The sequence below is a fragment of the Leptodactylus fuscus genome, chromosome 11 (assembly GCF_031893055.1).
Source record: "Leptodactylus fuscus isolate aLepFus1 chromosome 11, aLepFus1.hap2, whole genome shotgun sequence".
NCBI lineage: Eukaryota > Metazoa > Chordata > Amphibia > Anura > Leptodactylidae > Leptodactylus > Leptodactylus fuscus.
The window spans coordinates 9,590,616-9,617,976 of NC_134275.1; the positions used below are offsets into that span (position 1 = coordinate 9,590,616).

Consider the following 27,361-nt stretch of genomic DNA (forward strand, 5'->3'; position numbering starts at 1 on the left):
TATTAAGATCTGCACTTTAATTCAGGGCGGGCACTGAATACAGCAGTTATGGAGGTTTACAGGAGGACGGGGAACAATGCAAACACCGGCCCATGATTGTGGCCCCTGGAATATAACTGAGGGGGAAGGGGTCTGTATGTAGGGTCTGGGGCAGCCCCCCCCCCACCCGGACAGGCCCAGGAGCTTAGATTAGCTTAGTCTTAGGTTACGGGCTGGGAAGATTTTGGAAGGTCGTGACCCAAAACCTGACAAAAGGGGAGCGCAGATCCTGCTTCATGGATTTATATGTGATCTTTTTGTCGATTTCCAGGTATTGTCCGTTCGTTGTTGAGTAAACTAACCAAGGAGTCGGGACCTTAGAGTTTCCTTTGTTTGGATCCCTGTATAAAGAAACCCAAAAAAACAAAGGAGTGAAAATCTAACTGCAGGATCTCCTCAAATGTGCACCCCCCCTCCCCCACATCACATTTGGCCTCTCCTCTCCTGACATGGCTGATAGCAGATAGTAATAGATTGTATTCCCCTGTCCTACAGTCGGCCTCTCCCCTCCTGACATGGCTGATAACAGATAGTAATAGATTGTATTCCCCTGTCCTACAGTCAGCCTCTCCTGACATGGCTGATAGCAGATAGTAATAGATTGTATTCCCCTGTCCTACAGTCGGCCTCTCCTCTCCTGACATGGCTGATAACAGATAGTAATAGATTGTATTCTCCTGTCCTACAGTCGGCCTCTCCTATCCGGACATGGCTGATAACAGATAGTAATAGATTGTATTCCCCTGTCCTACAGTCGGCCTCTCCTGACATGGCTGATAACAGATAGTAATAGATTGTATTCCCCTGTCCTACAGTCGGCCTCTCCTCTTCTGACATGGCTGATAACAGATAGTAATAGATTGTATTCCCCTGTCCTACAGTCGGCCTCTCCTCTCCTGACATGGCTGATAACAGATAGTAATAGATTGTATTCCCCTGTCCTACAGTCGGCCTCTCCTATCCGGACATGGCTGATAACAGATAGTAATAGATTGTATTCCCCTGTCCTACAGTCGGCCTCTCCCCTCCTGACATGGCTGATAACAGATAGTAATAGATTGTATTCCCCTGTCCTACAGTCGGCCTCTCCTCTCTTGACATGGCTGATAACAGATAGTAATAGATTGTATTCCCCTGTCCTACAGTCGGCCTCCCCTGACATGGCTGATAACAGATAGTAATAGATTGTATTCCCCTGTCCTACAGTCGGCCTCTCCTCTCTTGACATGGCTGATAACAGATAGTAATAGATTGTATTCCCCTGTCCTACAGTCGGCCTCTCCTCTCTTGACATGGCTGATAACAGATAGTAATAGATTGTATTCTCCTGTCCTACAGTCGGCCTCTCCTGACATGGCTGATAACAGATAGTAATAGATTGTATTCCCCTGTCCTACAGTCGGCCTCTCCTCTCTTGACATGGCTGATAACAGATAGTAATAGATTGTATTCCCCTGTCCTACAGTCGGCCTCTCCCCTCCTGACATGGCTGATAACAGATAGTAATAGATTGTATTCCCCTGTCCTACAGTCGGCCTCTCCCCTCCTGACATGGCTGATAACAGATAGTAATAGATTGTATTCTCCTGTCCTACAGTCGGCCTCTCCTCTCTTGACATGGCTGATAACAGATAGTAATAGATTGTATTCTCCTGTCCTACAGTCGGCCTCTCCTCTCCTGACATGGCTGATAACAGATAGTAATAGATTGTATTCCCCTGTCCTACAGTCGGCCTCTCCTCTCTTGACATGGCTGATAACAGATAGTAATAGATTGTATTCCCCTGTCCTACAGTCGGCCTCTCCCCTCCTGACATGGCTGATAACAGATAGTAATAGATTGTATTCCCCTGTCCTACAGTCGGCCTCTCCCCTCCTGACATGGCTGATAACAGATAGTAATAGATTGTATTCCCCTGTCCTACAGTCGGCCTCTCCTCCCCTGACATGGCTGATAACAGATAGTAATAGATTGTATTCCCCTGTCCTACAGTCGGCCTCTCCTCTCTTGACATGGCTGATAACAGATAGTAATAGATTGTATTCCCCTGTCCTACAGTCGGCCTCTCCTCTCTTGACATGGCTGATAACAGATAGTAATAGATTGTATTCCCCTGTCCTGCATTACTGTATATACACATAAGAGCTTGTCTTACCCGGTTGCAGCGAAGTTGGTCCAGTAAGCCATCATGGCCTCGGAGACGTCCCTGTCCTGGGGTCTGTAGGCCAGTTTGTTTACGAATGGTTTACCAAACATGTACTGGAGGTCATCGGCGTGATCAGCGCCCACCCAGCTGGGGTAGACGGGCATACGAGTTGAATGAGAGAACACATAACTGTAGGTCTTGGCGTTCCTAAAACCAAAAACAACATCTAAAGCAACAAACCATATATAAAATATACTGTATATAGTGATACAGAACATGCTGGTATAACCTGGGTATCTCCTGTATATAATTACTAGCATATGTCCGCGACTTCGTCTGCGGGTTGGTGTTGGCGCTGAGCCGCTTATATTTAGCAGCATAGGCGCAGCATACTCAGTTGTATGTACATCTCAGTATATGGAGAGCGTACTCAGCTGTGCTACAGCGCTGCTTAAGCTCTGCTACATCTGGCCATTTGGATTAGAGGGGTGTTCTTATGTCAGAGTCTGAGCAGCTTCTGTGTTGGAAATGGCTGAACGGATGTTGTAGAAATTTGCCACAGTTAACCTGGATATCTCCTGTATATACTATAACCTGGGTATCTCCTGTATATACTATATATGTACAGCTGGTATAACCTGGGTATATACTGTATACAATTCTATATGTACAGATGGTATAACCTGGGTATATACTGTATACAATTCTATATGTACAGCTGGTATAACCTGGATATCTCCTGTATATACTATAACCTGGGTATCTCCTGTATATACTATATATGTACAGCTGGTATAACCTGGGGATCTCCTGGTATGATATATGTACTAACTGTAGGGCTACTTACTTGGCATGCTGGAAGTGAAGTGCTAGAGCTTCTTGGGTGGGGACCAGGAAGATGTAGTCAGTCTCCAGTTCGATTACAGTCTTCTTCACGACCTCCTGATCAGGGTTCGCTCCCCAGGTATCAGTATACAGGTCATACGCGATGTCCAGGGCTGCGGTGCCTTTAAGAAGTGTCAGCCCCTGCACCAACTTGTGCACTTCGTCCCTGTCAGACAATCTTAGTTAGATCTGAGGCCACAAGTGCACAGAAACCTCTACAGAGACGTCTATGACATTTATACATCTCTCCTAGGACAGCACCAGGCCGGACACTCACGGGGTCACTCTCTGGAGGGGGCGGTTAATATTTGGAACATCAACGCCGGCAAAAAGATGTCCGTCCATGTTGTTGACTCCGGCTAAATAATCCACATTCGCTGCATTGCCAAAGAGATTCCGGGGCTCGTCTGGGATAAAATCTCCATCAATGACCGGGGAGAAGGCCAAATAGTGCACCAGGGGGTCTGGGGAAGGAAAGAGGAAAATCTGTACCCCAAGTGTCCGCCTGTCATTACCCTGTACCCCAAGTATCAGCCTGTCAGTGTCCTGTAACCAGAGTGTCAGCCTGTCATTATCCTGCACCCCAAGTGTCAGCCTGTCATTATCCCGTACCCCGAGTATCAGCCTGTCATTACCCTGTACCCCAAGTATCAGCCTGTCATTACCCTGTACCCCAAGTATCAGCCTGTCGTTCTCCTGTACCCCGAGTATCAGCCTGTCATTATCCCGTACCCCGAGTATCAGCCTGTCATTACCCTGTACCCCAAGTATCAGCCTGTCATTACCCTGTACCCCAAGTATCAGCCTGTCATTATCCTGTACCCCATGTATCAGCCTGTCATTATCCTGTACCCCAAGTATCAGCCTGTCATTATCCTGTACCCCAAGTATCAGCCTGTCATTATCCTGTACCCCAAGTATCAGCCTGTCATTATCCTGTACCCCAAGTATCAGCCTGTCATTATCCTGTACCCCAAGTATCAGCCTGTCATTATCCTGTACCCCAAGTATCAGCCTGTCGTTCTCCTGTACCCCGAGTATCAGCCTGTCATTATCCTGTACCCCGAGTGTCAGCCTGTCATTATCCTGTACCCGAGTGTCAGCCTGTCATTACCCTGTACCCCAAGTGTCAGCCTGTCAGTGTCCTGTAACCAGAGTGTCAGTCTGTCATTATCCTGTACCCCAAGTGTCAGCCTGTCACATCCTGTACCCCAAGTATCAGCCTGTCGTTCTCCCGTACCCCAAGTATCAGCCTGTCGTTCTCCTGTACCCCGAGTATCAGCCTGTCATTATCCCGTACCCAGAGTATCAGCCTGTCATTACCCTGTACCCCAAGTATCAGCCTGACATTACCCTGTACCCCAAGTATCAGCCTGTCATTATCCTGTACCCCAAGTATCAGCCTGTCATTATCCTGTACCCCAAGTATCAGCCTGTCATTATCCTGTACCCCAAGTATCAGCCTGTCATTATCCTGTACCCCAAGTATCAGCCTGTCGTTCTCCTGTACCCCGAGTATCAGCCTGTCATTATCCTGTACCCCGAGTGTCAGCCTGTCATTATCCTGTACCCGAGTGTCAGCCTGTCATTACCCTGTACCCCAAGTGTCAGCCTGTCAGTGTCCTGTAACCAGAGTGTCAGTCTGTCATTATCCTGTACCCCAAGTGTCAGCCTGTCACATCCTGTACCCCAAGTGTCAGCCTGTCATTATCCCGTACCCCAAGTATCAGCCTGTCACTATCCCGTACCCCGAGTATCAGGCTGTCGTTCTCCCGTACCCCGAGTATCAGCCTGTCATTATCCTGTACCCCGAGTATCAGCCTGTCATTATCCCGTACCCCGAGTGTCAGCCTGTCATTATCCCGTACCCCGAGTGTCAGCCTGTCATTATCCCGTACCCCGAGTGTCAGCCTGTCATTATCCCGTACCCAGAGTGTCAGCCTGTCGTTATCCCGTACCCCGAGTGTCAGCCTGTCATTATCCCGTACCCAGAGTGTCAGCCTGTCGTTATCCCGTACCCCGAGTATCAGCCTGTCGTTATCCCGTACCCCGAGTATCAGCCTGTCGTTATCCCGTACCCCGAGTGTCAGCCTGTCATTATCCTGTACCCCGAGTGTCAGCCTGTCATTACCCTGTACCCCCAGTATCAGCCTGTCATTATCCCGTACCCCGAGTGTCAGCCTGTCATTATACCGTACCCCGAGTATCAGCCTGTCATTGTCCCGTACCCCGAGTGTCAGCCTGTCATTATCCCGTACCCCGAGTGTCAGCCTGTCATTATCCTGTACCCCGAGTGTCAGCCTGTCATTATCCTGTACCCAGAGTGTCAGCCTGTCATTATCCTGTACCCTGAGTGTCAGCCTGTCATTGTCCTGTACCCCGAGTGTCAGCCTGTCATTATCCTGTACCCCCAGTGTCAGCCTGTCATTATCCTGTACCCCGAGTGTCAGCCTGTCATTATCCTGTACCCCGAGTGTCAGCCTGTCATTACCCTGTACCCCCAGTATCAGCCTGTCATTATCCTGTACCCCGAGTATCAGCCTGTCATTACCCTGTACCGCCAGTGTCAGCCTGTCATTATCCTGTACCCCGAGTGTCAGCCTGTCATTATCCTGTACCCCCAGTATCAGCCTGTCATTATCCTGTACCCCGAGTGTCAGCCTGTCATTACCCTGTACCCCCAGTATCAGCCTGTCATTATCCTGTACCCCGAGTGTCAGCCTGTCATTATCCTGTACCCCCAGTGTCAGTGTCATTATCCTGTACCCCGAGTATCAGCCTGTCATTACCCTGTACCCCGAGTGTCAGCCTGTCATTATCCTGTACCCCGAGTGTCAGCCTGTCATTATCCTGTACCCCGAGTGTCAGCCTGTCATTATCCTGTACCCCAAGTATCAGCCTGTCATTATCCTGTACCCCCAGTGTCAGTGTCATTATCCTATACCCCGAGTGTCAGCCTGTCATTATCCTGTACCCCAAGTATCAGCCTGTCATTATCCTGTACCCCCAGTGTCAGTGTCATTATCCTATACCCCGAGTGTCAGCCTGTCATTGTCCTGTACCCAGAGTGTCTCTTACAAGCTAAGTTGATTAATTCCAGTTTATACGCCATGGTGATGGCCTTGGCATCGGTCTGTTTCAGGCAGTTCGCCAGGCTGGCAGTGTCATTCACGGGGCACCCGACTTTTGCTCCCAGCTGTAATACACAGAGTGATTTCCGTTAGATTCTCCCGCGGCGTCTCCATCAATCATAAACCATTTATGTCTCAGGTCAGATGTGTCTTGGAAAAGTCTCCGGAAAGTGATAGAATTTACCTGTTTGGCCCACATGAGAGGATCCCGCTGTATAGCCCATGGGCACAGTCCTACCCCACTCTGGCTGATGGCTCGCTTGATCAGTCCCACATTGTAAGGAGTGAGGGTCTGCAGATGAGAAACAGAGTAAGCGACAAATATCAGCGCGCCGCATGTAAGACAATCCAAATAGTCACATGTATGACAGTTCTCATATAAGGATAAGCCGAGGGGATTACAGGGTCTGCTGGACATAGATACAGACTGATGCCCTGACTACCAGGAGAAATGTGCTGCGACTACCAGGACTGATTCGGAGGAGGCGAACATATCAATGTTGTGCATAAGCGAGGTAAGACGTTATCCAGACATGTGCTTGAATTCCATGAGGGTGACCCCAAGATTTTGTTCTTTGTGGCTATTGAACAGATTTGCAAACATCCCTATGGGAGGGGCCAAAGGCAATGCAATGGATATATGGCTGTGCACTGTATACACAATGGATATATGGCTGTGCACAGTATACACAATGGATATATGGCTGTGCACAGTATACACAATGGATATATGGATACACCCAGATTTCTAATCTCTTTGGGTACAAACATTTGCCTTCTTTTTTGTTTCTCCTGTGACAATTGTCTGTTACTAGCATATGCGCGCGACTTCGTCTGCGGGTTGTTATTGGCGCTGAGCCGCTCATATTTAGCCAATTGCTGTTGTGGATGATCCGCCTGCTCCCGCGTCTCGGCTCTGCTACATCGCAGCATATGCACAGCATACTCAGTTGTATGTACATCTCTGCATATGGAGAGCGTACTCAGCTGTGCTACATCGCTGCTTAAGCTCTGCTACATCTGGCCATTTGGATTATAGGGGTGTTCTTATGTCAGTGTCTGAGCAGCTTCTGTGTTACAAAGGGCTAAATGGATGTTGCTGAATGTGCCAAATTTTGATCAGCCTGCTCCCGCATCTCGACTCTGCTACATCGTTGCATATGCGTAGGATACCCAGCTGTATGTACATGTTTGCATATGGAGAACCTACAGAGGTGTGCTACAGCGCTGCGTAAGCTCTGCTACATCGGGCAATTGTGATTACAGGGGTTTTGTTATGTGACTGTCTGAGAAGCTTCTGTGTTACAAAGGGCTGAACGGATGTTGCTGAAATGTGCCAAAGTTCTCCCCCCTCCCCCATCAGAGGCGGAACAACACATTCCCCGTCGTGCTCACTGAAATTCTACACCCGATATACTCCTCTTGCCCACACACATCCTACATGTTCTGTAGTTTCCTGATCGTCCAAGAGACTCCATTTTCATCAGCTTTCACACTGTCCAGCTTCATCGTATATAGCCCCACCCACAAAATAGTGTGTAGCTCCGCCCACTGCCTAGCATGATCCTATCCTAGAATGGCTCAAGGACCTGTGATGATGTCATCACAGGTCCTTTAGTGTTGTGTGAACCTACATTCCTTCACTGCGGTCGTGTAAGGATGTGATGCCGGAGGAGAAGAAGAAGGACAGAGGGGCCAGAGGAGAAGAGGAAGGACAGAGGGGCCAGGGGAGAAGAGGAAGGACAGAGGGGCCGGAGGAGAAGAGGAAGGACAGAGGGGCCAGGGGAGAAGAGGAAGGACAGAGGGGCCGGAGGAGAAGAGGAAGGACAGAGGGGCCGGAGGAGAAGAGGAAAGACAGAGGGGCCGGAGGAGAAGAGGAAGGACAGAGGGGCCGGAGGAGAAGAGGAAGGACAGAGGGGCCGGAGGAGAAGAGGAAGTACAGAGGGGCCAGAGGAGAAGAAGAAGGACAGAGGGGCCGGGGGAGAAGAGGAAGGACAGAGGGGCCGGGGGAGAAGAGCAAGGACAGAGGGGCCGGAGGAGAAGAAGAAGGACAAAGGGGCCGGGGGAGAAGAGGAAGGACAGAGGGCCTGGCAGCAGCTTCCTCTGCTCTCAGAATACATGCACACCCAGCTGAGCCATGTATGCGTGTAGGAGGATGGGCTGACAGTTATGTCATATGCGGGGTCTTACACGCCTTGCCGGGTATGCTGATCTTACACTTCATTTCTACTCCCATAATTTGGTAAGAATAAAACACAAACTGGTAGAACTGGGACTTTCTGTTGCCATCACTAGGAGGAGACCAATGTTCAGATCCCAATGATGGATGATAACATATCAATCACCCCAAGTGGTAACAACATGTATGTTGAGTATTTGTGGGAGCTGCTCTGTCCTAAGTAATGGTGTCCACATTGTCCCTTACTGACAGGGAGACACTAGCGCCCCCACCTGACTCCCTGAACATGGTGAGGCTATGTAGGTGTCCTCCAAAGGCAGACACTAATGCACCTGCACCCCTAGGGCCAAGTTAGTTAGAAGAACCCTGTACCCATCCAGATGAGCTCATTACCTGCAGGGAGACGCTGGCAGCTCCGGCCGACTCTCCAAAGATGGTGATGTTATCAGCGTCTCCTCCAAAGGCAGCGATGTTCCTCTTCACCCATGCGATGGCCATGTGCTGGTCCCACAGACCGTAATTTCCTGAATAAGAGGAAATGTTGTTGGTAAGAAACGCCCAGAAATGGAACCCACATGGAGCTGCACTTTAAGCAATTGCCCGGTGACCTATAGGACAATCGGTACAGGTCTGTGCCTACTGCAGATGACCGACTGCCCATGGGGGCGGCCAGGAGGAAGCTGCTCTTCAATGATGTCAATTATCCTGCTAATAGGGGCAGGGGGTCCTGACCAAAGACCCTTCCCAACCATTTGATATCCAATGTCCTCATATTAGGACCTTAAAGGGGTTGACCAGGATCATAAGATTAAATGCAGGGAGCAGCAAGATAAAGTGTCACTACTTACCTGCACGCTCCCCTCCCACCCACATGCACTGGGCCCGCGATCACCACCGCTGCCCTGTTTGCATACACAGCAGCTGCAGTGGTGAAGTCATGGTAATGGGCCCGCTGCAGTCAATCACCGCTCTTAGCAGTATACAGCAGTGACTACAGGTAAGTATAAAGTATGATCCTGTGCAATCCCTTAAAGACACAGATACCAGACACAATAGCAATGAAGGAGACGTCTTACCAGGGGCGTTGGCATCTCCAGTGCTAAGGAATCCCAGGGGTCCCACACGATAGTTGAAGGTCACCACAATGACTTTCCCTCGCAGGGCCAGCTCCTCTCCATCATACAGGTAGTTGTCTAAGAAGTTGGCTCCTTGTCCACCCCCGAGCAGAAACCCTCCGCCGTAAATCCAGACCATGACGGGTAATTTTGTCGACACTATAAGAGAAACGGAGAGCTGAACTCCCAATGCTGATGGTTTCCCACGTTGAGTTTTATAAAAAAAATGTCTGTTTTTTTTAACATAAACAGCGCCACATCTGCCAACAGGTAGAGTCTGGAATTGCAGCTCAGCTCCTTTGACATGGATGGAGCTGAGCGGAAATGCCAGACACAACCTATAGAAAAGGGGGGTGATATATTACGGGTGCAGACCCTGCCGATTCACCCTCTGCTCTGACTTGTACTGCCTGATGGAGAAAGTATCCCGGTAATAGGTGCAGCGGTTTGCAGTGCATTATGGGAGAGTCTAAGGTTCTCCTTACATCACAGGTCTAGTGTACTGAATCAGCAGCAAATTGCCATCACCCCGACACCCCATAATACAGCATGAGGACCCCAACACTCATATAATTATCTGCTGGTTCAGCATCATAGCAGCACCGTGTGAACGACAAGCAATACAGTCTGACTTGGAGCATAAATAGCACTAGAAGTGACACTAGGATGGGACATTACAATGTTAAAGGGGTTCTCTGCAATATTACCAAGTGTTTAACTACAATGCAGCTCCCCTAATGGAGAAGTGAGGTATTACAGTGTTTATCTGTGTAATGCAGGACAGGACGGGTCCTCCAGAGACTCTTACAGCCACTCAGGCCAGGAGATTATGAGCCCGAACAGAGAACCCCTTCCCCTCTATTAAACCCTAATATGAAAATGGGATTTCCAAACCAAACATCTCCGTGAAGATGTGAGCAGGACGCAGGACACCTACAAAGGATGAATAGTCTTATAGTTCTGACCTGCGGAGCGGGACTGGGGGACCCAAATATTCAGGTACAGGCAGTCCAGGTCTCCTCGCACATCATTCTGCATCAGGTTGGCCTGCAAGCAGCGTGGCTTGTACTCCGTGGTTTTCAGGGTTCCTGGAGAAAAGTACAGTTTTAGAAGTCTATATCCTATATGTAATGTAACTTTGTGCTTTATATACGCTTATGTGATATTAACTCCAGTTACATCCAGAGCTGCACTCAAAACTGTGGTTTCCTTTAACCCCGGCTAGCTCACTTCGCTGCCATCCACCCTAAAGTAAACCAGCAGACTTGTGACTGCAGCTCTGGATGTGAGAGGAGTAGATACATTTTATATTTTTACATCACTGACACTTCACTCTTACCTGACCAGCCGGGATGTTTTTCAGGTTTTTCCAGAACTTTAGTCGGCGCAGCAAATGGGATCCCCTTGAATATATCGATATAATCTGGAGAGATTACGCCAATTTTCTTACTGGTTCCTTCCACAAATCCCCCTTCTGTGTGCACCACGCCCAACTAGAAACGGAAGATCGATACAGTCAATATGAAGGCTCAGGAAATATTCACTCTAGCGCCACTCTAGTCCATGGTGGTGTCTGGTACTGCGGCTCAGCCTCTATTGAGTACGAGGTACAGACCATGGACACCCAAGGCCTGCACAGTACCTTTCAGATGTATTGATTCAATCTCTGCTTGCAGTCAGTGAAAAGTATTTTTATCTAGAAAACCTGTCCTGACACACTGAAACAAGTGCTGCAGCTGTGTCAGAAGGATGGCAAGGAATGGAAACCTTACAGCAGACTATACTAGTGCAGTAAATTCTCAGACTTACCGTCGCAGTATGAGCGGCCACCAACAGGCTGGAAAACGCCAACAGATTCAGCAGGGGCGCCATCCTGTCTCCTGGATAAGATTGCACCTCCAGTCGGCCGCACTCCTCTCTGAGCGCACTTATATACCCCCGCTCACCTCAACGCCCAATCCACTGACATTGGTGCCAATGCCAAAGACAGATCATGCCAATACGCGTGGGAGCCTGAGCAGCTGTGCCCAGGTATCTGGATGGGCACACAGTGAATTCTGGTGAGCCGGATACCTGCACCAGTCAGGACGCACACACGGACATTAAATTTTCCATTGATAAGAATTCAGGTTATTACAGAGATAGCAAGAAACTGCAGCTAATCCAGGGGAGGTATATACTGTATACAGCTAGTGGTATATACAGAGCAAGAGGCATATACTATATACAGTCAGAAGTATATACAGAACAGAGCAAGAGGTATGTACTATATACAGTCAGAGGTATATACAGAACAGAGCAAGAGGTATATACTGTACATAGCAAGATATAAACTGTATGCAGCCAGAAATAGAGGTAAATACAATACAAAGCAAAAGGTGTATATTGTATACAAGAGGTATACACAATACAGAGCAAGAGTTATATACTGTATACAGTCAGAGGTATATGCAGAACAAAGCAAGTGGTATATACTGTATCCAGCCAGAAGTAAATACAACACAGATCAAGTTATATACTGTATACAACAAGAGACAGAGGTGTAAACAGTACAGGGCAAGAGATATATACTGTATATAGCAAGATAGTATACAATACAGGATGAGAGGTATAAACTGTATAGCTCGAAAGTTGCATACAGTACAATGGCAAGAGGTGTATACAGTATATAGTGAGATACAGAGGTGTATACAGTACAGGGTGAAAGGTGCATACAAAGATATACAAGATACAGCGCAAGACGTACACACAGTAGATAGATAGAGGGAGAGAAAGACAGGTGTATACAGAACAGGGTGGAAGGTATATACTGTATATAGAGAGACAGAGGTGTATACAGTACAGGGTGAGATAGAGAGAGACAGAGGTGTATACTGTATAGAGTAAGAGATATATAGAGAGACGGAGGTGTATACAGTACAGGGTAAGAGATATATAGAGAGACAGAGGTGTATACAGCACAGGGTAAGAGATATAGAGAGAGACAGCGGTGTATACAGTACAGGGTAAGAGATCTATAGAGAGACAGCGGTGTATACAGTACAGGGTAAGATATATATATATATATATATATATATATATATATATATAGAGAGAGAGAGAGAGGTGTATACAGCACAGGGTAAGAGATATAGAGAGAGACAGCGGTGTATACAGTACAGGGTAAGAGATCTATAGAGAGACAGCGGTGTATACAGTACAGGGTAAGATATATATATATATATATATATATATATATATATATATATATATATATATCTTACCCTGTACTGTATACACCGCTGTCTCTCTCTATAGATCTCTTACCCTGTACTGTATACACCTCTGTCTCTCTATATATCTCTTACCCTGTACTGTATACACCTCCGTCTCTCTATATATCTCTTACCCTGTACTGTATACACCTCTGTCTCTCTCTATATCTCTTACCCTGTACTGTATACACCTCTGTCTGTCTATATATCTCTTACCCTGTACTGTATACACCTCTGTCTGTCTATATATCTCTTACCCTGTACTGTATACACCTCCGTCTCGCTATATATCTTACTCTATACTGTATACACCTCTGTCTCTCTCTATATCTCTTACCCTGTACTGTATACACCTCTGTCTGTCTATATATCTCTTACCCTGTACTGTATACACCTCTGTCTCTCTATATATCTTACTCTATACTGTATACACCTCTGTCTCTCTCTATATCTCTTACCCTGTACTGTATACACCTGTCTCTCTATATATCTCTTACCCTGTACTGTATACACCTGTCTCTCTCTATATCTCTTACCCTGTACTGTATACACCTGTCTCTCTATATATCTCTTACCCTGTACTGTATACACCTGTCTCTCTATATATCTCTTACCCTGTACTGTATACACCTCTGTCTCTCTATATATCTCTTACCCTGTACTGTATACACCTCTGTCTCTCTATAGATCTCTTACCCTGTACTGTATACACCGCTGTCTCTCTCTATATCTCTTACCCTGTACTGTATACACCTCTGTCTCTCTATATATCTCTTACCCTGTGCTGTATACACCTCTGTCTCTCTCTATATCTCTTACCCTGTACTGTATACACCTCCGTCTCTCTATATATCTCTTACCCTGTACTGTATACACCTCCGTCTCTCTATATATCTCTTACTCTATACAGTATACACCTCTGTCTCTCTCTATCTCTCTTACCCTGTACTGTATACACCTCCGTCTCTCTATATATCTCTTACCCTGTACTGTATACACCTCTGTCTCTCTCTATCTCTCTTACCCTGTACTGTATACACCTCTGTCTCTCTATAGATCTCTTACCCTGTACTGTATACACCTCTGTCTCTCTCTATATCTCTTACCCTGTACTGTATACACCTCTGTCTCTATATATATATATATATATATATATATATATATATATATATATTATATATATATATAGAGACAGAGGTGTATACAGTACAGGGTAAGAGATATAGAGAGAGACAGAGGTGTATACAGTACAGGGTAAGAGATCTATAGAGAGACAGAGGTGTATACAGTACAGGGTAAGAGAGATAGAGAGAGACAGAGGTGTATACAGTACAGGGTAAGAGATATATAGAGAGACGGAGGTGTATACAGTACAGGGTAAGAGAGATAGAGAGAGACAGAGGTGTATACTGTATAGAGTAAGAGATATATAGAGAGACGGAGGTGTATACAGTACAGGGTAAGAGATATATAGAGAGACGGAGGTGTATACAGTACAGGGTAAGAGATATAGAGAGAGACAGAGGTGTATACAGCACAGGGTAAGAGATATATAGAGAGACAGAGGTGTATACAGTACAGGGTAAGAGATATAGAGAGAGACAGCGGTGTATACAGTACAGGGTAAGAGATCTATAGAGAGACAGAGGTGTATACAGTACAGGGTAAGAGATATATAGAGAGACAGAGGTGTATACAGTACAGGGTAAGAGATATATAGAGAGACAGGTGTATACAGTACAGGGTAAGAGATATATAGAGAGACAGGTGTATACAGTACAGGGTAAGAGATATAGAGAGAGACAGGTGTATACAGTACAGGGTAAGAGATATATAGAGAGACAGGTGTATACAGTACAGGGTAAGAGATATAGAGAGAGACAGAGGTGTATACAGTATAGAGTAAGATATATAGAGAGACAGAGGTGTATACAGTACAGGGTAAGAGATATATAGACAGACAGAGGTGTATACAGTACAGGGTAAGAGATATAGAGAGAGACAGAGGTGTATACAGTATAGAGTAAGATATATAGCGAGACGGAGGTGTATACAGTACAGGGTAAGAGATATATAGACAGACAGAGGTGTATACAGTACAGGGTAAGAGATATATAGACAGACAGAGGTGTATACAGTACAGGGTAAGAGATATAGAGAGAGACAGAGGTGTATACAGTACAGGGTAAGAGATATATAGAGAGACGGAGGTGTATACAGTACAGGGTAAGAGATATATAGAGAGACAGAGGTGTATACAGTACAGGGTAAGAGATATAGAGAGAGACAGAGGTGTATACAGTACAGGGTAAGAGATATATAGAGAGACGGAGGTGTATACAATGATGCCCCTATTCAATGACAAAATAAACCATTTTTCTGTTGTATCTAATCCCATCCTGTTAGATTCTGTCCTGTAGGCTGCTGTATCTAAGTCTATTAGATGTCATGTGGCCTCTGTATCTAATCCTAGCATTGTGTCTTCTGGCTTTGCACACACCAGGGCTAGGACTTGTAGGATGTATCTTCTCCTAGTCGGCTCTAGGACCCCGGGGCGCTGCCTGTCATCCGCTCTATACATCGTGATCGATTGCTCTGCTATTTTAAGCCTATTGGGGTTTTTTTGGATGTTGGGAACAATTTCAGCGATGGAAATAACGTTATAAATAGCGGCCCCCCCCCTGGGATGTTTCCAATGTTTGTTAACAAAGAGAACAAAAGAGCGAAGAAGTGACAGCGAGCGACAAGAGACAATGAGAGGGGCAAAAATAGAGAGGTATTAATAGTAACAGCCCGCAGCTATCACATAGACAATCAATGGAGACCCGCGCCCTCTGCTGCCTGCTGGAGGAACTGCATATACAATGTGTCAGGAGAGCTTGTAACAGGTTTGCCACGCTGTAATATTAATGGCGTATCCCCAGGATGTGTGACCAGCGTGTGATCACAGACTCACAACCCTGCCATCTACAGGTACAGCGCCCTCCAGCCAGTGTGTCCGGTATAGCAATGGGCATCCAAGAGCTGTGCAGGACATGGCGCCCCCACCAACAACTCTGTGGACAATGGCAATGACAACCCTTTTACGTCTGAGCTTGTAGTACTGCGAGGGAAATACTCGGCTTATCCACTACAGACCCAGCACAACCGGGGTAAGCAGAGGGACAACGTTCCCCGGGGTAATGAAAGAAATCAGACAAGTCATTTTACTAGAAACAGATTTTATAATAGTACAAAACAAAACAAAAATATACACATGGGAATAAGAGAGACCCGGGAAAGGGTTAACGAACAGCATCCATCCATAAGGGGTATTAATCTATACAGAGTACACAGAAAAATAATCTACAAAACAAAAACAAATATGCAAAGGTTCCCAGACCCCTGGAAGTCAGACAGTATGTCGGTATAATGTGATGTATAGGCCCCATACGCATGTCCATAGCCTGGGCTTCTCCTGATATCATAGACCTGCAGTCCGCACTCTCCATAGTCACCAAACTCTTTTCATTCCATATTAACTCCTACCTGGAAAACTGTTCTCTTCACCTAAATACCTGAAATACATGAACCTCCTGCAGGAGTCTTCTCCAGTTCTATCAAACATAGTCCAGCAGTTCTGTTTCCATCTCATTCTCGCTTCCTTCAGAAGGATGAAACTCCTCCTCTTCATCTTCCTCTTCTCCAGACTCGTAGGTGAGCGGCTCCTTACTGTCACTGGGGGTGGAGGGGTTGGTGAAGAGGGCTAGATGGAATATACAAGGATAGAGTGACAGTGAGATATATAGATATATGGGAGGGATTGCATGTAGTATGTCAACTATGACCACCATTATATTATAGAGCTACTGTACATACAATCCATCTACATAAACAGTGGACTCACTATGAACTGATAAACACCGGCTTACTGTATACTCCAGAGCGGCGCTCACTATTCTGCTGGTACAGTCACTGTGTACATACATTACATTACTTATCCTGTATTATACTCCAGAGCGGCGCTCACTATTCTGCTGGTACAGTCACTGTGTACATACATTACTTATCCTGTATTATACTCCAGAGCTGCGCTCACTATTCTGCTGGTACAGTCACTGTGTACATACATTACTTATCCTGTATTATACTCCAGAGCTGCGCTCACTATTCTGCTGGTGCAGTCACTGTGTACATACATTACATTACTTATCCTGTATTATACTCCAGAGCGGCGCTCACTATTCTGCTGGTGCAGTCACTGTGTACATACATTACATTACTTATCCTGTATTATACTCCAGAACGGCGCTCACTATTCTGCTGGTGCAGTCACTGTGTACATACATTACTTATCCTGTATTATACTCCAGAGCTGCACTCACTATTCTGCTGGTACAGTGACTGTGTACATACATTACATTACTTATCCTGTATTATACTCCAGAGCTGCACTCACTATTCTGCTGGTACAGTGACTGTGTACATACATTACATTACTTATCCTGTATTATGGTCCAGAGCTGCGCTCACTATTCTGCTGGTGCAGTCACTGTGTACATACATTACTTATCCTGTATTATACTCCAGAGCTGCGCTCACTATTCTGCTGGTACAGTCACTGTGTACATACATTACATTACTTATCCTGTATTATACTCCAGAGCTGCGCTCACTATTCTGCTGGTACAGTGACTGTGTACATACATTACATTACTTATCCTGTATTATACTCCAGAGCTCTGCTCACTATTCTGCTGGTACAGTCACTGTGTACATACATTACATTACTTATCCTGTATTATACTCCAGAGCTTCGCTCACTATTCTGCTGGTGCAGTCACTGTGTACATACATTACATTACTTATCCTGTATTATACTCCAGAGCTGCGCTCACTATTCTGCTGGTACAGTCACTGTGTACATACATTACTTATCCTGTATTATACCCCAGAGCTGCGCTCACTATTCTGCTGGTACAGTCACTGTGTACATACATTACTTATCCTGTATTATGGTCCAGAGCTGCGCTCACTATTCTGCTGGTGCAGTCACTGTGTACATACATTACTTATCCTGTATTATACCCCAGAGCTGTGCTCACTATTCTGCTGGTACAGTCACTGTGTACATACATTACTTATCCTGTATTATACTCCAGAGCTGCGCTCACTATTCTGCTGGTGCAGTCACTGTGTACATACATTACATTACTTATCCAGTATTATACTCCAGAGCTGCGCTCACTATTCTGCTGGTACAGTCACTGAGTACATACATTACATTACTTATCCTGTATTATACTCCAGAGCTGCGCTCACTATTCTGCTGGTGCAGTCACTGTGTACATGCATTACATTACTTATCCTGTATTATACTCCAGAGCTGCGCTCACTATTCTGCTGGTACAGTCACTGTGTACATACATTACATTACTTATCCTGTATTATACTCCAGAGCTGCGCTCACTATTCTGCTGGTGCAGTCACTGTGTTATTCTCCAGATATGAGAGCTGTAATTTCCCTGCTGGTTCAGTGTCTGCAGAGCTTTATTTGGTGATATTCAGGTGTAATTCAGGATGACCAGTGTGTATATGCGGATATATTTAATACACACACCCCCTTCTTAGTGAATACTGGTGAAGTATATCCCTCTTACCTGGTCTCTTAGAGCGGATGATTTGCTTGATCATAAGGGATATGGAGTCTCTGAGTAGGTCGCTGGTTTTGGGCAGACACCAGCCGTCCCGTTCAGTACACTCGTTCTCCACGCCATCATTCCTCTTAATGATCTCCTGCAGACTGTAGCAGAATATTCAAAGCATTATAATTCAGGATCATGTACTATACCAGTATGCTAAGACCTGTGGGGCTGGGAAGGTGCGACCCAAAAAAATATGGCTAAATGGTCTCAGCGGAGATAGAAAAACACGTCCATTTTCTTATCCACAGGTTATGCGCGGTATTACAGCTCAACCCAATTCACTACAATAGAGATGAGCTGCTACATCAGAAACAACCTATGGACTTTTTCTTCAAGAAATCAGCTTGTTTGTCAAATCCCCCCCCCCCCCTATTTAACTACATCCGACATACCTGTCCACATTTAGATCACACAATTGGTAAAACATCTGGCGGTACGGTGGCAAGTTACCTTCCCGAAAAATGTAAACCGACTCCTGATGAGGCAGAAAGGGGAAAAAGGAGAGAAAGGTGAGATATAAGGAGGATTGCACCGCACCGGTCAGAACAGAACTAGTCAGCAGAAAGGTCTGATGGGCGTCCGTCTCACTGCTGGGACATGCACCTATTTCCAGAAATGACCCCCAGATGGAAAATGAATGGAAATAGCATCGCTATGTCTTCATGAAGGGGTGGGGGGAGACAGGTGCTGGTCCAGGAGGAGAGACCCCGGTCTATTAGACATGTACGGCACATCCCGTGGTTATGTCATAAACATATAAGATGGGAACCCACGTTGTGCAGACCTTTAGTATAACATTAATTAATAATATCAGTGAATAGTCGCCGCTCCGCTGTTTCTGGCACAGGAGGACGTTTCTCTGTAGCCCCCACCTCTCAGTGCTGTTAGTTTTAGTGCTTCATGTGCTAGTCTCTGTACTGTCATGAGGGCGGAGTCACGCAGTAGCAGACAAAGGGGTGGGATTCTGGACTCTGACCCTGGCTGCCTCTGATTGGAGCTCTAAGTAAGATTAGACAGTCAAAGTCCACCAGATCTTCAAACAGCATTTAGAAATTCTGGTGAAATTTAAAGGCAAGTCTATAGTACACAAACCCGAGAGGATTTTAAGGCATACCCCAGCCTGAGATTCCCCTTCATACTCCAGCCCCGACTCACTGTGGCAGGATGATCAATCAGAGCATTGGCCTTCCACCGCTGAGTCTGTAGCAAGACTTAGCAGGATCCTTATTTATTCCCCGTCCTGCTTTGATGTCTGACCCCCATTTATGTACAATGGAAGGCAGAACCAGGGCGGAATCTCATGCTGATTTGGGGACAGATTCCACCCCAAATAGACAGGCCCTAAGACTGTCTAACAGTTACACAATACTTTGTTTACCTGCCCCCTTGTGTCTGACACAGGAACGAGAGTCAATTTCTCCTGTCTATTCCATGTGAATTGAGTACTGGTATGTGTGCTCTGCCCCATTCTCTACTATCGGAATGAAGGTGGAACTCCTAGAAATCCTATGGAAGTGAATCCATCTAAGTACAAGTAAAGATAAAATATTCCCCAAATAACTTTCCTTATTTATTCATCTTCGCCCCTTCCCATCCAAAACCTTTGGAGAATCTTTAGCGCTATGGCCGTCATACATTACCTTCAGCTGGTATTTATTAGATGGCAGACTTTTACCATCTTTAGAGCCCTGTGATCCCAGCCCCTGGGTCAGGTCCTGCATGCTGATTGTTTGTGGCACTGAAAAACAGAATAATACATGCTCAAGGTCTCAGCAATGAATACAAGGCGAAGACTGACACACAGTATAGGTTTTGTCTACACATCTCTGGCCAAAAAGACTGCAGGAACCTCATTCCAAGATAGGGATTTATCTGCATTTATTATTGGTGGCTTCGGAAGCTACATAAAAACACATGACAATAGGGGGATGGAGATCATGTGACCAGAAGAATGGGGTCAAATGAGAGGAGATGTGTGTGTGTGTGTCTAAAGTAAACAATAACCATACCATGGTGTGACAATCCCAAATCTAATTTCCAGCTGAGCTTCTGATTATACACAACTGCTAATATGAGCAAGCAGAGCTGTAGTGTAAAGTACAGGAAACAATCAGATCAGATAATATAGCAAACTACCCCAGACCGAAAGTGACAAGGAAGGAATTGCTATAAGGGGGCAAAGGTGACCTATGGGTAGCAGAGTACTCCCCAACTGGGGGCACTGGGTCAGAGGTTTATTACGAGCACCACAGGATATGATTGGTGGGGATCTGACATCAGGACCCCAGACTGATCAGCTGAACCGGCAACCTGCAAGTATCAGAAGCAACTCGTCTCCTATTCAGGTATTAGCCCTAGAGGTGCAGCGCTCCGGTGACTCCTCTACACAGTGGAAGGAGCAGCAGCTCTGGTCTTACTACTTGCTGCTTCTGACTCTGTCCATCACTGCAAGGTCTGAGCTGTCCTGTGGCCAGAACTAGGAAAAAACCCTTTAAATATCTTTCGACCTCTACTGACGGTTTACCAGACAATGAGGTGACTGCAGAATCTATGTGACTCACCCGGCTTCTTCAGCGTGATGGGCAGGCTGTAGTTGTAAGTGCTGCGCTTGGCTTTGACCGGCATATCATTTGGGGCGTACCCTTTGAGAGAGAACATAAGGGGTTACATATAGAATAGCGGACACTTCTCCCACTCCTATACAGTCTGCACTACGCATAAGTATGTACACTGTATGAGAAAGATGGACAAGCCAAATAATAGGGAAAGTCGTGTCAATGTAACCTGTGTCAACCCTGCCTCGTTGGACTGTGTAGGTCCGTGCGAACACTTACCATACTTCATTCCGCAGCGTATCCGGAAATCAAGGACCTGGTAAATTTTAGCTTCTGGATTCTTCCTGGGGTCGTAGCCAAATCGCACCCAAAGACTCCTCCATGGCCCAGTCAGCTACAAAGAGGAGCAAACACAAAATAAGGGCAGAGGGCAAGAGAACGAATGGACCCGAACATGGATTTTGCATAACCAAGGAACAAACGTATCAATGAGTGTTAACGTAACAAGAAATCCACTGCGGACACTAATAACAAACTCATGACTATGGGAGGTTTGGTACATGCAGGATTGAAGGCTATAACATACGGCTTTATTTTTATATTTTTGCATTTTCTTTTTTGTTTTAATAGCACAAAGCGCCGCTAAAAGTTTTCAATCAGGCACAAAACTGATCTCTGCTTTATGTAAAGCCTCCAAGTTACTGAACTATGTAGAAAAACCCTTATAGATTGGCAATACCCACCATGTAATAGGCAAAATATGGCAGCAACATCTTCAGCTTGTCGGGGTGGATGCTGATATTGGCTTTGATTGCATTCCGGGACCAAATGGGACGACAGCTAAAGAGCTGCAGACACAATATAACGATATAGTAACATTAGATGGTTGGTGACGTGTATATACGGTATATATTAGTACTATCGCACATACCCTCTTCATTTCCTGCTCTACTTTCTTATCTAAAGTATTGGTGCACAGCTTCTTCCAGTTCTTGACGGCAGCAGGGTGAGGCTCCGAAGGCACCTCTAAGTCTTCAAAGTTAACAAATATGGCGTTGTGGGGCCTGCGGGCTCTGCTCAGACCAATCAGATTTTCGCTGGACAGATGTGGAGGCTGATAACCGTCCCTGGAAAAACATAAACAACTAATCACATCTGCAGTAGTGAATATGAACAGTAGATGGCAGTGTGCAGCAGCAGGACATCACACAGGAACATGCAGGGGCCCCATACACAGCAGAGCAGTTCAATAAGACTATGAGCGTGCCCTGGTGGTCAGTGATGGTATTGCAGGAAAAGGCATTGCCCTCCATATTTGTGCAATGATCATTCACTAGACAGCAGGGCTGAGACCTGACTGTGCAGAAGGGGTGAGAAATACTCAGCTGCAGCGACAGATACCGCTCATTACCAGCAGAGTAAATCTCTCCGCCTGCAGAAATTTTATCAGCCGACCTTGAAATCTTTATAGCCAAGAACGGAAATCACATTTTCCATAAATTCATTCTGGTGCAGAAAACCACACTGAGGACCTTGAACCAGATGTGAGAATGAAGGGTCCTCAGCACTGGTGTAGCATTGTAGCTCCTTCAGTTTCTGAAGCACAGTGGCGCCCCCAGTCACCGGCTATACAGCTAAGTTAAAGAGGACCTTTCATCAAATTGGGCACGGGCAGTTCCATATACTGCTGGAAAGCCGACCGATCTGTGCCCCGGGTAAAGCGCTATCGGCCCCAGTACCGTAGTGCTTTACAGTCAGTCAGGTATGTCCTTCTCCACAGTAGCGCCTATCGCGCTGTACAGTGTGAGCGGGGGAGGAAGGCCCCCTCCCCTCCTGATAATACTCATCTATGTATGAGCACTGTGAGTAGAGGGAGGGGGCGTTCCTCCCCGCTCACACTGTACAGAGCGTTAGGCGCTACTGTGGAGAAGGACGTTCCTGACTGACTGTAAAGCGCTACGGTACCGATAGCGCTTTACCCGGGGCACAGATCGGGAAAGCCGCGCAGTGCGCTGAATTCAGGCCAGTTTTGTGTAGAGTAGAAGGTTGGGTAGCGCACACTGCTCCATTCCTTTATGTAAGGCTGCAGGGATATTTCCTCCACCAATTTTCAGAGGACACATCCGGCGCAGATGTGAACATGGCCTTAAAATAGTTTATTCTATACAGAATGAGAGATAAAAACAACCGCATTAGACCAATCACCTAAAGGGTCAGTGGTCACCACTCGTACCTGTGATTGATATTAGGACGGTAGTAATAATCCACAGCGGTGTCTAGCCGAGAGAAGATGGGAGGAGGGATGTGGAGGGCGATGTCCTGGTGGAAGTATTCCTCCTTCTCTGGCTTCTTCAGTAACACCCTGTCATAGAGGGACGTCCGACAACTGTCTGAGCCACCGGTGAAAGCCAAATACTGGAAATCTGACATTCCTAAATGCAAACAGGATAAGTAATGTAATGTATGTACATAGTGACTGTACCAGCAGAATAGTGAGCGCAGCTCTGGAGTTTAATACAGGATAAGTAATGTAATGTATGTACACAGTGACTGTACCAGCAGAATAGTGAGCGCAGCTCTGGAGTATAATACAGGATAAGTAATGTAATGTATGTACACAGTGACTGTACCAGCAGAATAGTGAGTGCAGCTCTGGAGTATAATACAGGATAAGTAATGTAATGTATGTACACAGTGACTGTACCAGCAGAATAGTGAGCGCAGCTCTGGAGTATAATACAGGATAAGTAATGTAATGTATGTACACAGTGACTGCACCAGCAGAATAGTGAGCGCAGCTCTGGAGTATAATACAGGATAAGTAATGTAAAGTATATACACAGTGACTGCACCAGCAGAATAGTGAGCGCAGCTCTGGAGTATAATACAGGATAAGTAATGTAATGTATGTAAACAGTGACTGCACCAGCAGAATAGTGAGCACAGCTCTGGAGTATAATACAGGATAAGTAATGTAATGTATGTACGCAGTGACTGTACCAGCAGAATAGTGAGCGCAGCTCTGGAGTATAATACAGGATAAGTAATGTAATGTATGTACACAGTGACTGCACCAGCAGAACAGTGAGCGCAGCTCTGGAGTATAATACAGGATAAGTAATGTAATGTATGTACACAGTGACTGCACCAGCAGAATAGTGAGCACAGCTCTGGAGTATAATACAGGATAAGTAATGTAATGTATGTACACAGTGACTGTACCAGCAGAATAGTGAGCGCAGCTCTGGAGTATAATACAGGATAAATAATGTAAAGTATTCATAATTCATAGACATGTTAAATTAATTTCTCCACACACCTTGAAATTTATAGACGGTGCCCACTACCCCCAGTATCTCCATGCTGATTGTCCCCTCTCCTGTATTGGGGTCATCAGACTTTTTCTTCCGCATTTTCTTCTTCACCCGCAGGATCATGGTGGTGGTGGTGAATCGGTTGGCACACAGCGGGTGACAGTACGGATCCTTGGGCCTGAAATACAGCTCGAGCCTCTTTGCGGGGTCGGCGTACACCTGCCAGAACAACATTATAAGGATTAGGAAGTTGTTGAACTACAGGTGACAGCATGCCCTACCACATCTACATGAGACAAGCAATTCTGCTAAGTGTAATGCCACAAGTACAGACAAGCAGGATGCCAGCAGTCCTCTACATATAGGAGCACAGCTATATAGTGCTATCACTACAGCAGGGGGACAGATATTAGTGTGACACCCTTCATGGTAGATAATGGCTCCTCACCCTGGACACCCCTTCCTCTCCGCCCAGGGTCCGCAGCATCTTGCCCACGTCCTGCACCAGGCCCGGGTACTCCACGCACACCATGGGCTTCTGGTCCCGGGGAAGAGACACCACAGCGGAGCCCTCCATGTCTGTGGTGTAGGGTCCGTCACTCTCTACCCGCCGCCGCGCCCAGCGACCTGCTGACAAGGTTCCGCGGAAGAAAGGTTCCTCCCTGCACCGGGCCACGCTCAGGGGTATGGATGGTTACAAGCTGCGCCCCCGGTCTGGAGCAGGAGACAGCGGGCTGGTTAATGTGAGAGAAACCTCACTATACATCTATGGGGCAATCTATATAGAACGGCACAAAACGTTGTTCCTAGAAACCAACCAATCACATCGCTTGTTGCCTTTTCTTACTGGCACTGACGCAATGTAAACTGGAATCTGATTGGCTGCCAACTGCACAACTTTCCTTCAGGCTTCGGGTCACACATGAGGCCTAATGTATAATGCCATTAATCTGACATTAGGATAATAAACGTGACCGTAAAATATTTCACATGACGTCAGACTTCCATCTATAACACACTCTGGATGATCAGGTGCCGGGTTGAAATATTGCGCTGTACCTGTCAATGCTTTCTATGTTTTGTTACTAATAAATACTAATTTACATATACAAATTAATGAGTGCTGTGGATTGCTATAAATACCATTTACCTCCCATAATGATCTCTAATCCATAAAGGAGAGTCTGTCGTATACCTATTTTATATGATTTTGGACCTAGCTGCCTTCGTTGCGACTCAGAAGTTGGTGCTGTCTCAATGCAACGGCCACAATAAGTGCATTGGGTTTCAATTTCTTGCTACCACTGTGTCACAATCATGGATACCTCCCAACTTTTGAAGAATCTAAAGAGGGAGAAAATGTTCGGTGCGCTAAGCACGCCGCAGCAAATTTAGCCCCGCCCACTTTTGTATTGACTCCACCCATTCTCATTAATTTTTCATGTCCCCGCACACAGTATAATCCTCCCACAGTCACCCGTAAATTATATGTCCCCCCTCCATCTCTGCCCCCAGTTTCATATACACCCTTCATCTGCCCCCAGTTTCATGTCCCCCCCTCCATCTCTGCCCCCAGATTCATGTCCCTCCATCTCTCTCTGCCCCCAGATTCATGTCCCCCCATCTCTGCCCCCAGATTCATGTCCTCCCATCTCTGTCCCCAGATTCATGTCCCCTCCATCTCTGCCCCCAGATTCATGTCCCCCCATCTCTGCCCCCAGTTTCATGTCCCCTCCATCTCTGCCCCCAGATTCATGTCCCTCCATCTCTGCCCCCAAATTCATGTCCCTCCATCTCTGCCCCCAGATTCATGTCTCCACATCTCTGCCCCCAGATTCATGTCTCCACATCTCTACCCCCAGATTCATGTCCCTCCATCTCTGCCCCCAGATTCATGTCCCTCCATCTCTGCCCCCAGACTCATGTCCCTCCATCTCTGCCCCCAGATTCATGTCCCTCCATCTCTGCCCCCAGATTCATGTCCCCACATCTCTGCCCCCAGATTCATGTCCCTCCATCTCTGCCCCCAGATTCATGTCCCTCCATCTCTGCCCCCAGATTCATGTCTCCACATCTCTGCCCCCAGATTCATGTCCCTCCATCTCTGCCCCCAGATTCATGTCTCCACATCTCTGCCCCCAGATTCATGTCCCTCCATCTCTGCCCCCAGATTCATGTCTCCACATCTCTGCCCCCAGATTCATGTCCCTCCATCTCTGCCCCCAGATTCATGTCCCTCCATCTCTGCCCCCAGATTCATGTCCCCTCCATCTCTGCCCCCAGATTCATGTCCCTCCATCTCTGCCCCCAGATTCATGTTCCTCCATCTCTGCCCCCAGATTCATGTCTCCACATCTCTGCCCCCAGATTCATGTCCCTCCATCTGTGCCCCCAGATTCATGTCCCCACATCTCTGCCCCCAGTGTCATGCCGTCCTCTCCTTCATCTGCCCCCAGTTTCACGTTCCACCTCAGTGTACAGATTACACTTACCTTCTCCTCGTTCCCTCGCCGCTTTCTCTCTCGCGCGCACAGTTGTAGACGCGATGTGACATCATCACATCCTCTGGACGCAGATCTGATTTGAAATCGGGACATACCTCCCTCCAACCGGGACCACGGGACACGTCACCGGAATCGTGAATGTCCCGCAAAAATCGGGGTGGTTGGGAGGTATGATCATGGCGACTTGTAGGCAACAACCAAAACACATTCGCTTTCATTATCTGCCATAAAGATGGCAACAGTCAAAGTCGCAGTGTAGCCTGAGTCTTAAAGGGTTAGTCCCATCACAAGAAAACGGCGTTGCTCTGCTCTGTTTCCATAATACCAATAAAGGTAAACAGGAGCTACAGAAACGGCATAGAGGAGCGCTGCACAGCTATTTCAATAATCCCATGTTGCTGTTTGGGATCTGGCGACAGCAATTCCTTTCTTGACAGCAACTTGCTGAGGTCACACCATTTCTGGCCATTGCGTTCATGCTGCAGAAAATGCACAACACAGCAGAAAAAGAGAGAAAGACGTGCTCTGTTTGTCCGGTGCGGCCATAACCTATA

General features: G+C 46.6%; 2 protein-coding genes across 4 annotated transcripts; both read right to left on the minus strand.

The window, feature by feature from the left end:
* LOC142185046 (bile salt-activated lipase-like) lies at positions 1-11,498 on the minus strand. The gene is made up of 11 exons (XM_075260281.1): positions 11,306-11,498; positions 10,836-10,989; positions 10,462-10,584; positions 9,458-9,655; positions 8,775-8,905; positions 6,387-6,494; positions 6,150-6,267; positions 3,349-3,535; positions 3,034-3,237; positions 2,196-2,393; positions 1-380 (listed from the first exon to the last, which is right to left on the minus strand). The coding sequence occupies exons 1-11, from the start codon at positions 11,366-11,368 to the stop codon at positions 206-208; spliced, it is 1,659 nt and encodes a 552-aa protein (XP_075116382.1). The 5' UTR covers positions 11,369-11,498; the 3' UTR covers positions 1-205.
* On the minus strand, positions 10,966-26,819 carry GTF3C5 (general transcription factor IIIC subunit 5). 3 transcript variants are annotated; one of them, XM_075260283.1, is made up of 12 exons: positions 24,752-24,897; positions 24,309-24,522; positions 23,223-23,421; positions 21,921-22,116; positions 21,733-21,837; positions 21,269-21,383; positions 20,996-21,076; positions 20,075-20,172; positions 18,827-18,909; positions 18,390-18,532; positions 16,308-16,495; positions 10,966-10,989 (listed from the first exon to the last, which is right to left on the minus strand). In XM_075260283.1, the coding sequence occupies exons 1-11, from the start codon at positions 24,878-24,880 to the stop codon at positions 16,350-16,352; spliced, it is 1,509 nt and encodes a 502-aa protein (XP_075116384.1). In that variant the 5' UTR covers positions 24,881-24,897; the 3' UTR covers positions 10,966-10,989; positions 16,308-16,349. The 3 variants fall into 3 exon arrangements, with proteins under 3 accessions (XP_075116384.1, XP_075116385.1, XP_075116386.1); XM_075260284.1 differs by lacking the exons at positions 10,966-10,989; positions 24,752-24,897 and adding an exon at positions 26,796-26,819 and having other exon boundaries at positions 15,931-16,495; XM_075260285.1 differs by lacking the exon at positions 10,966-10,989 and having other exon boundaries at positions 15,931-16,495; positions 24,752-24,907.
* Positions 26,820-27,361: the final 542 nt, after the last annotated feature.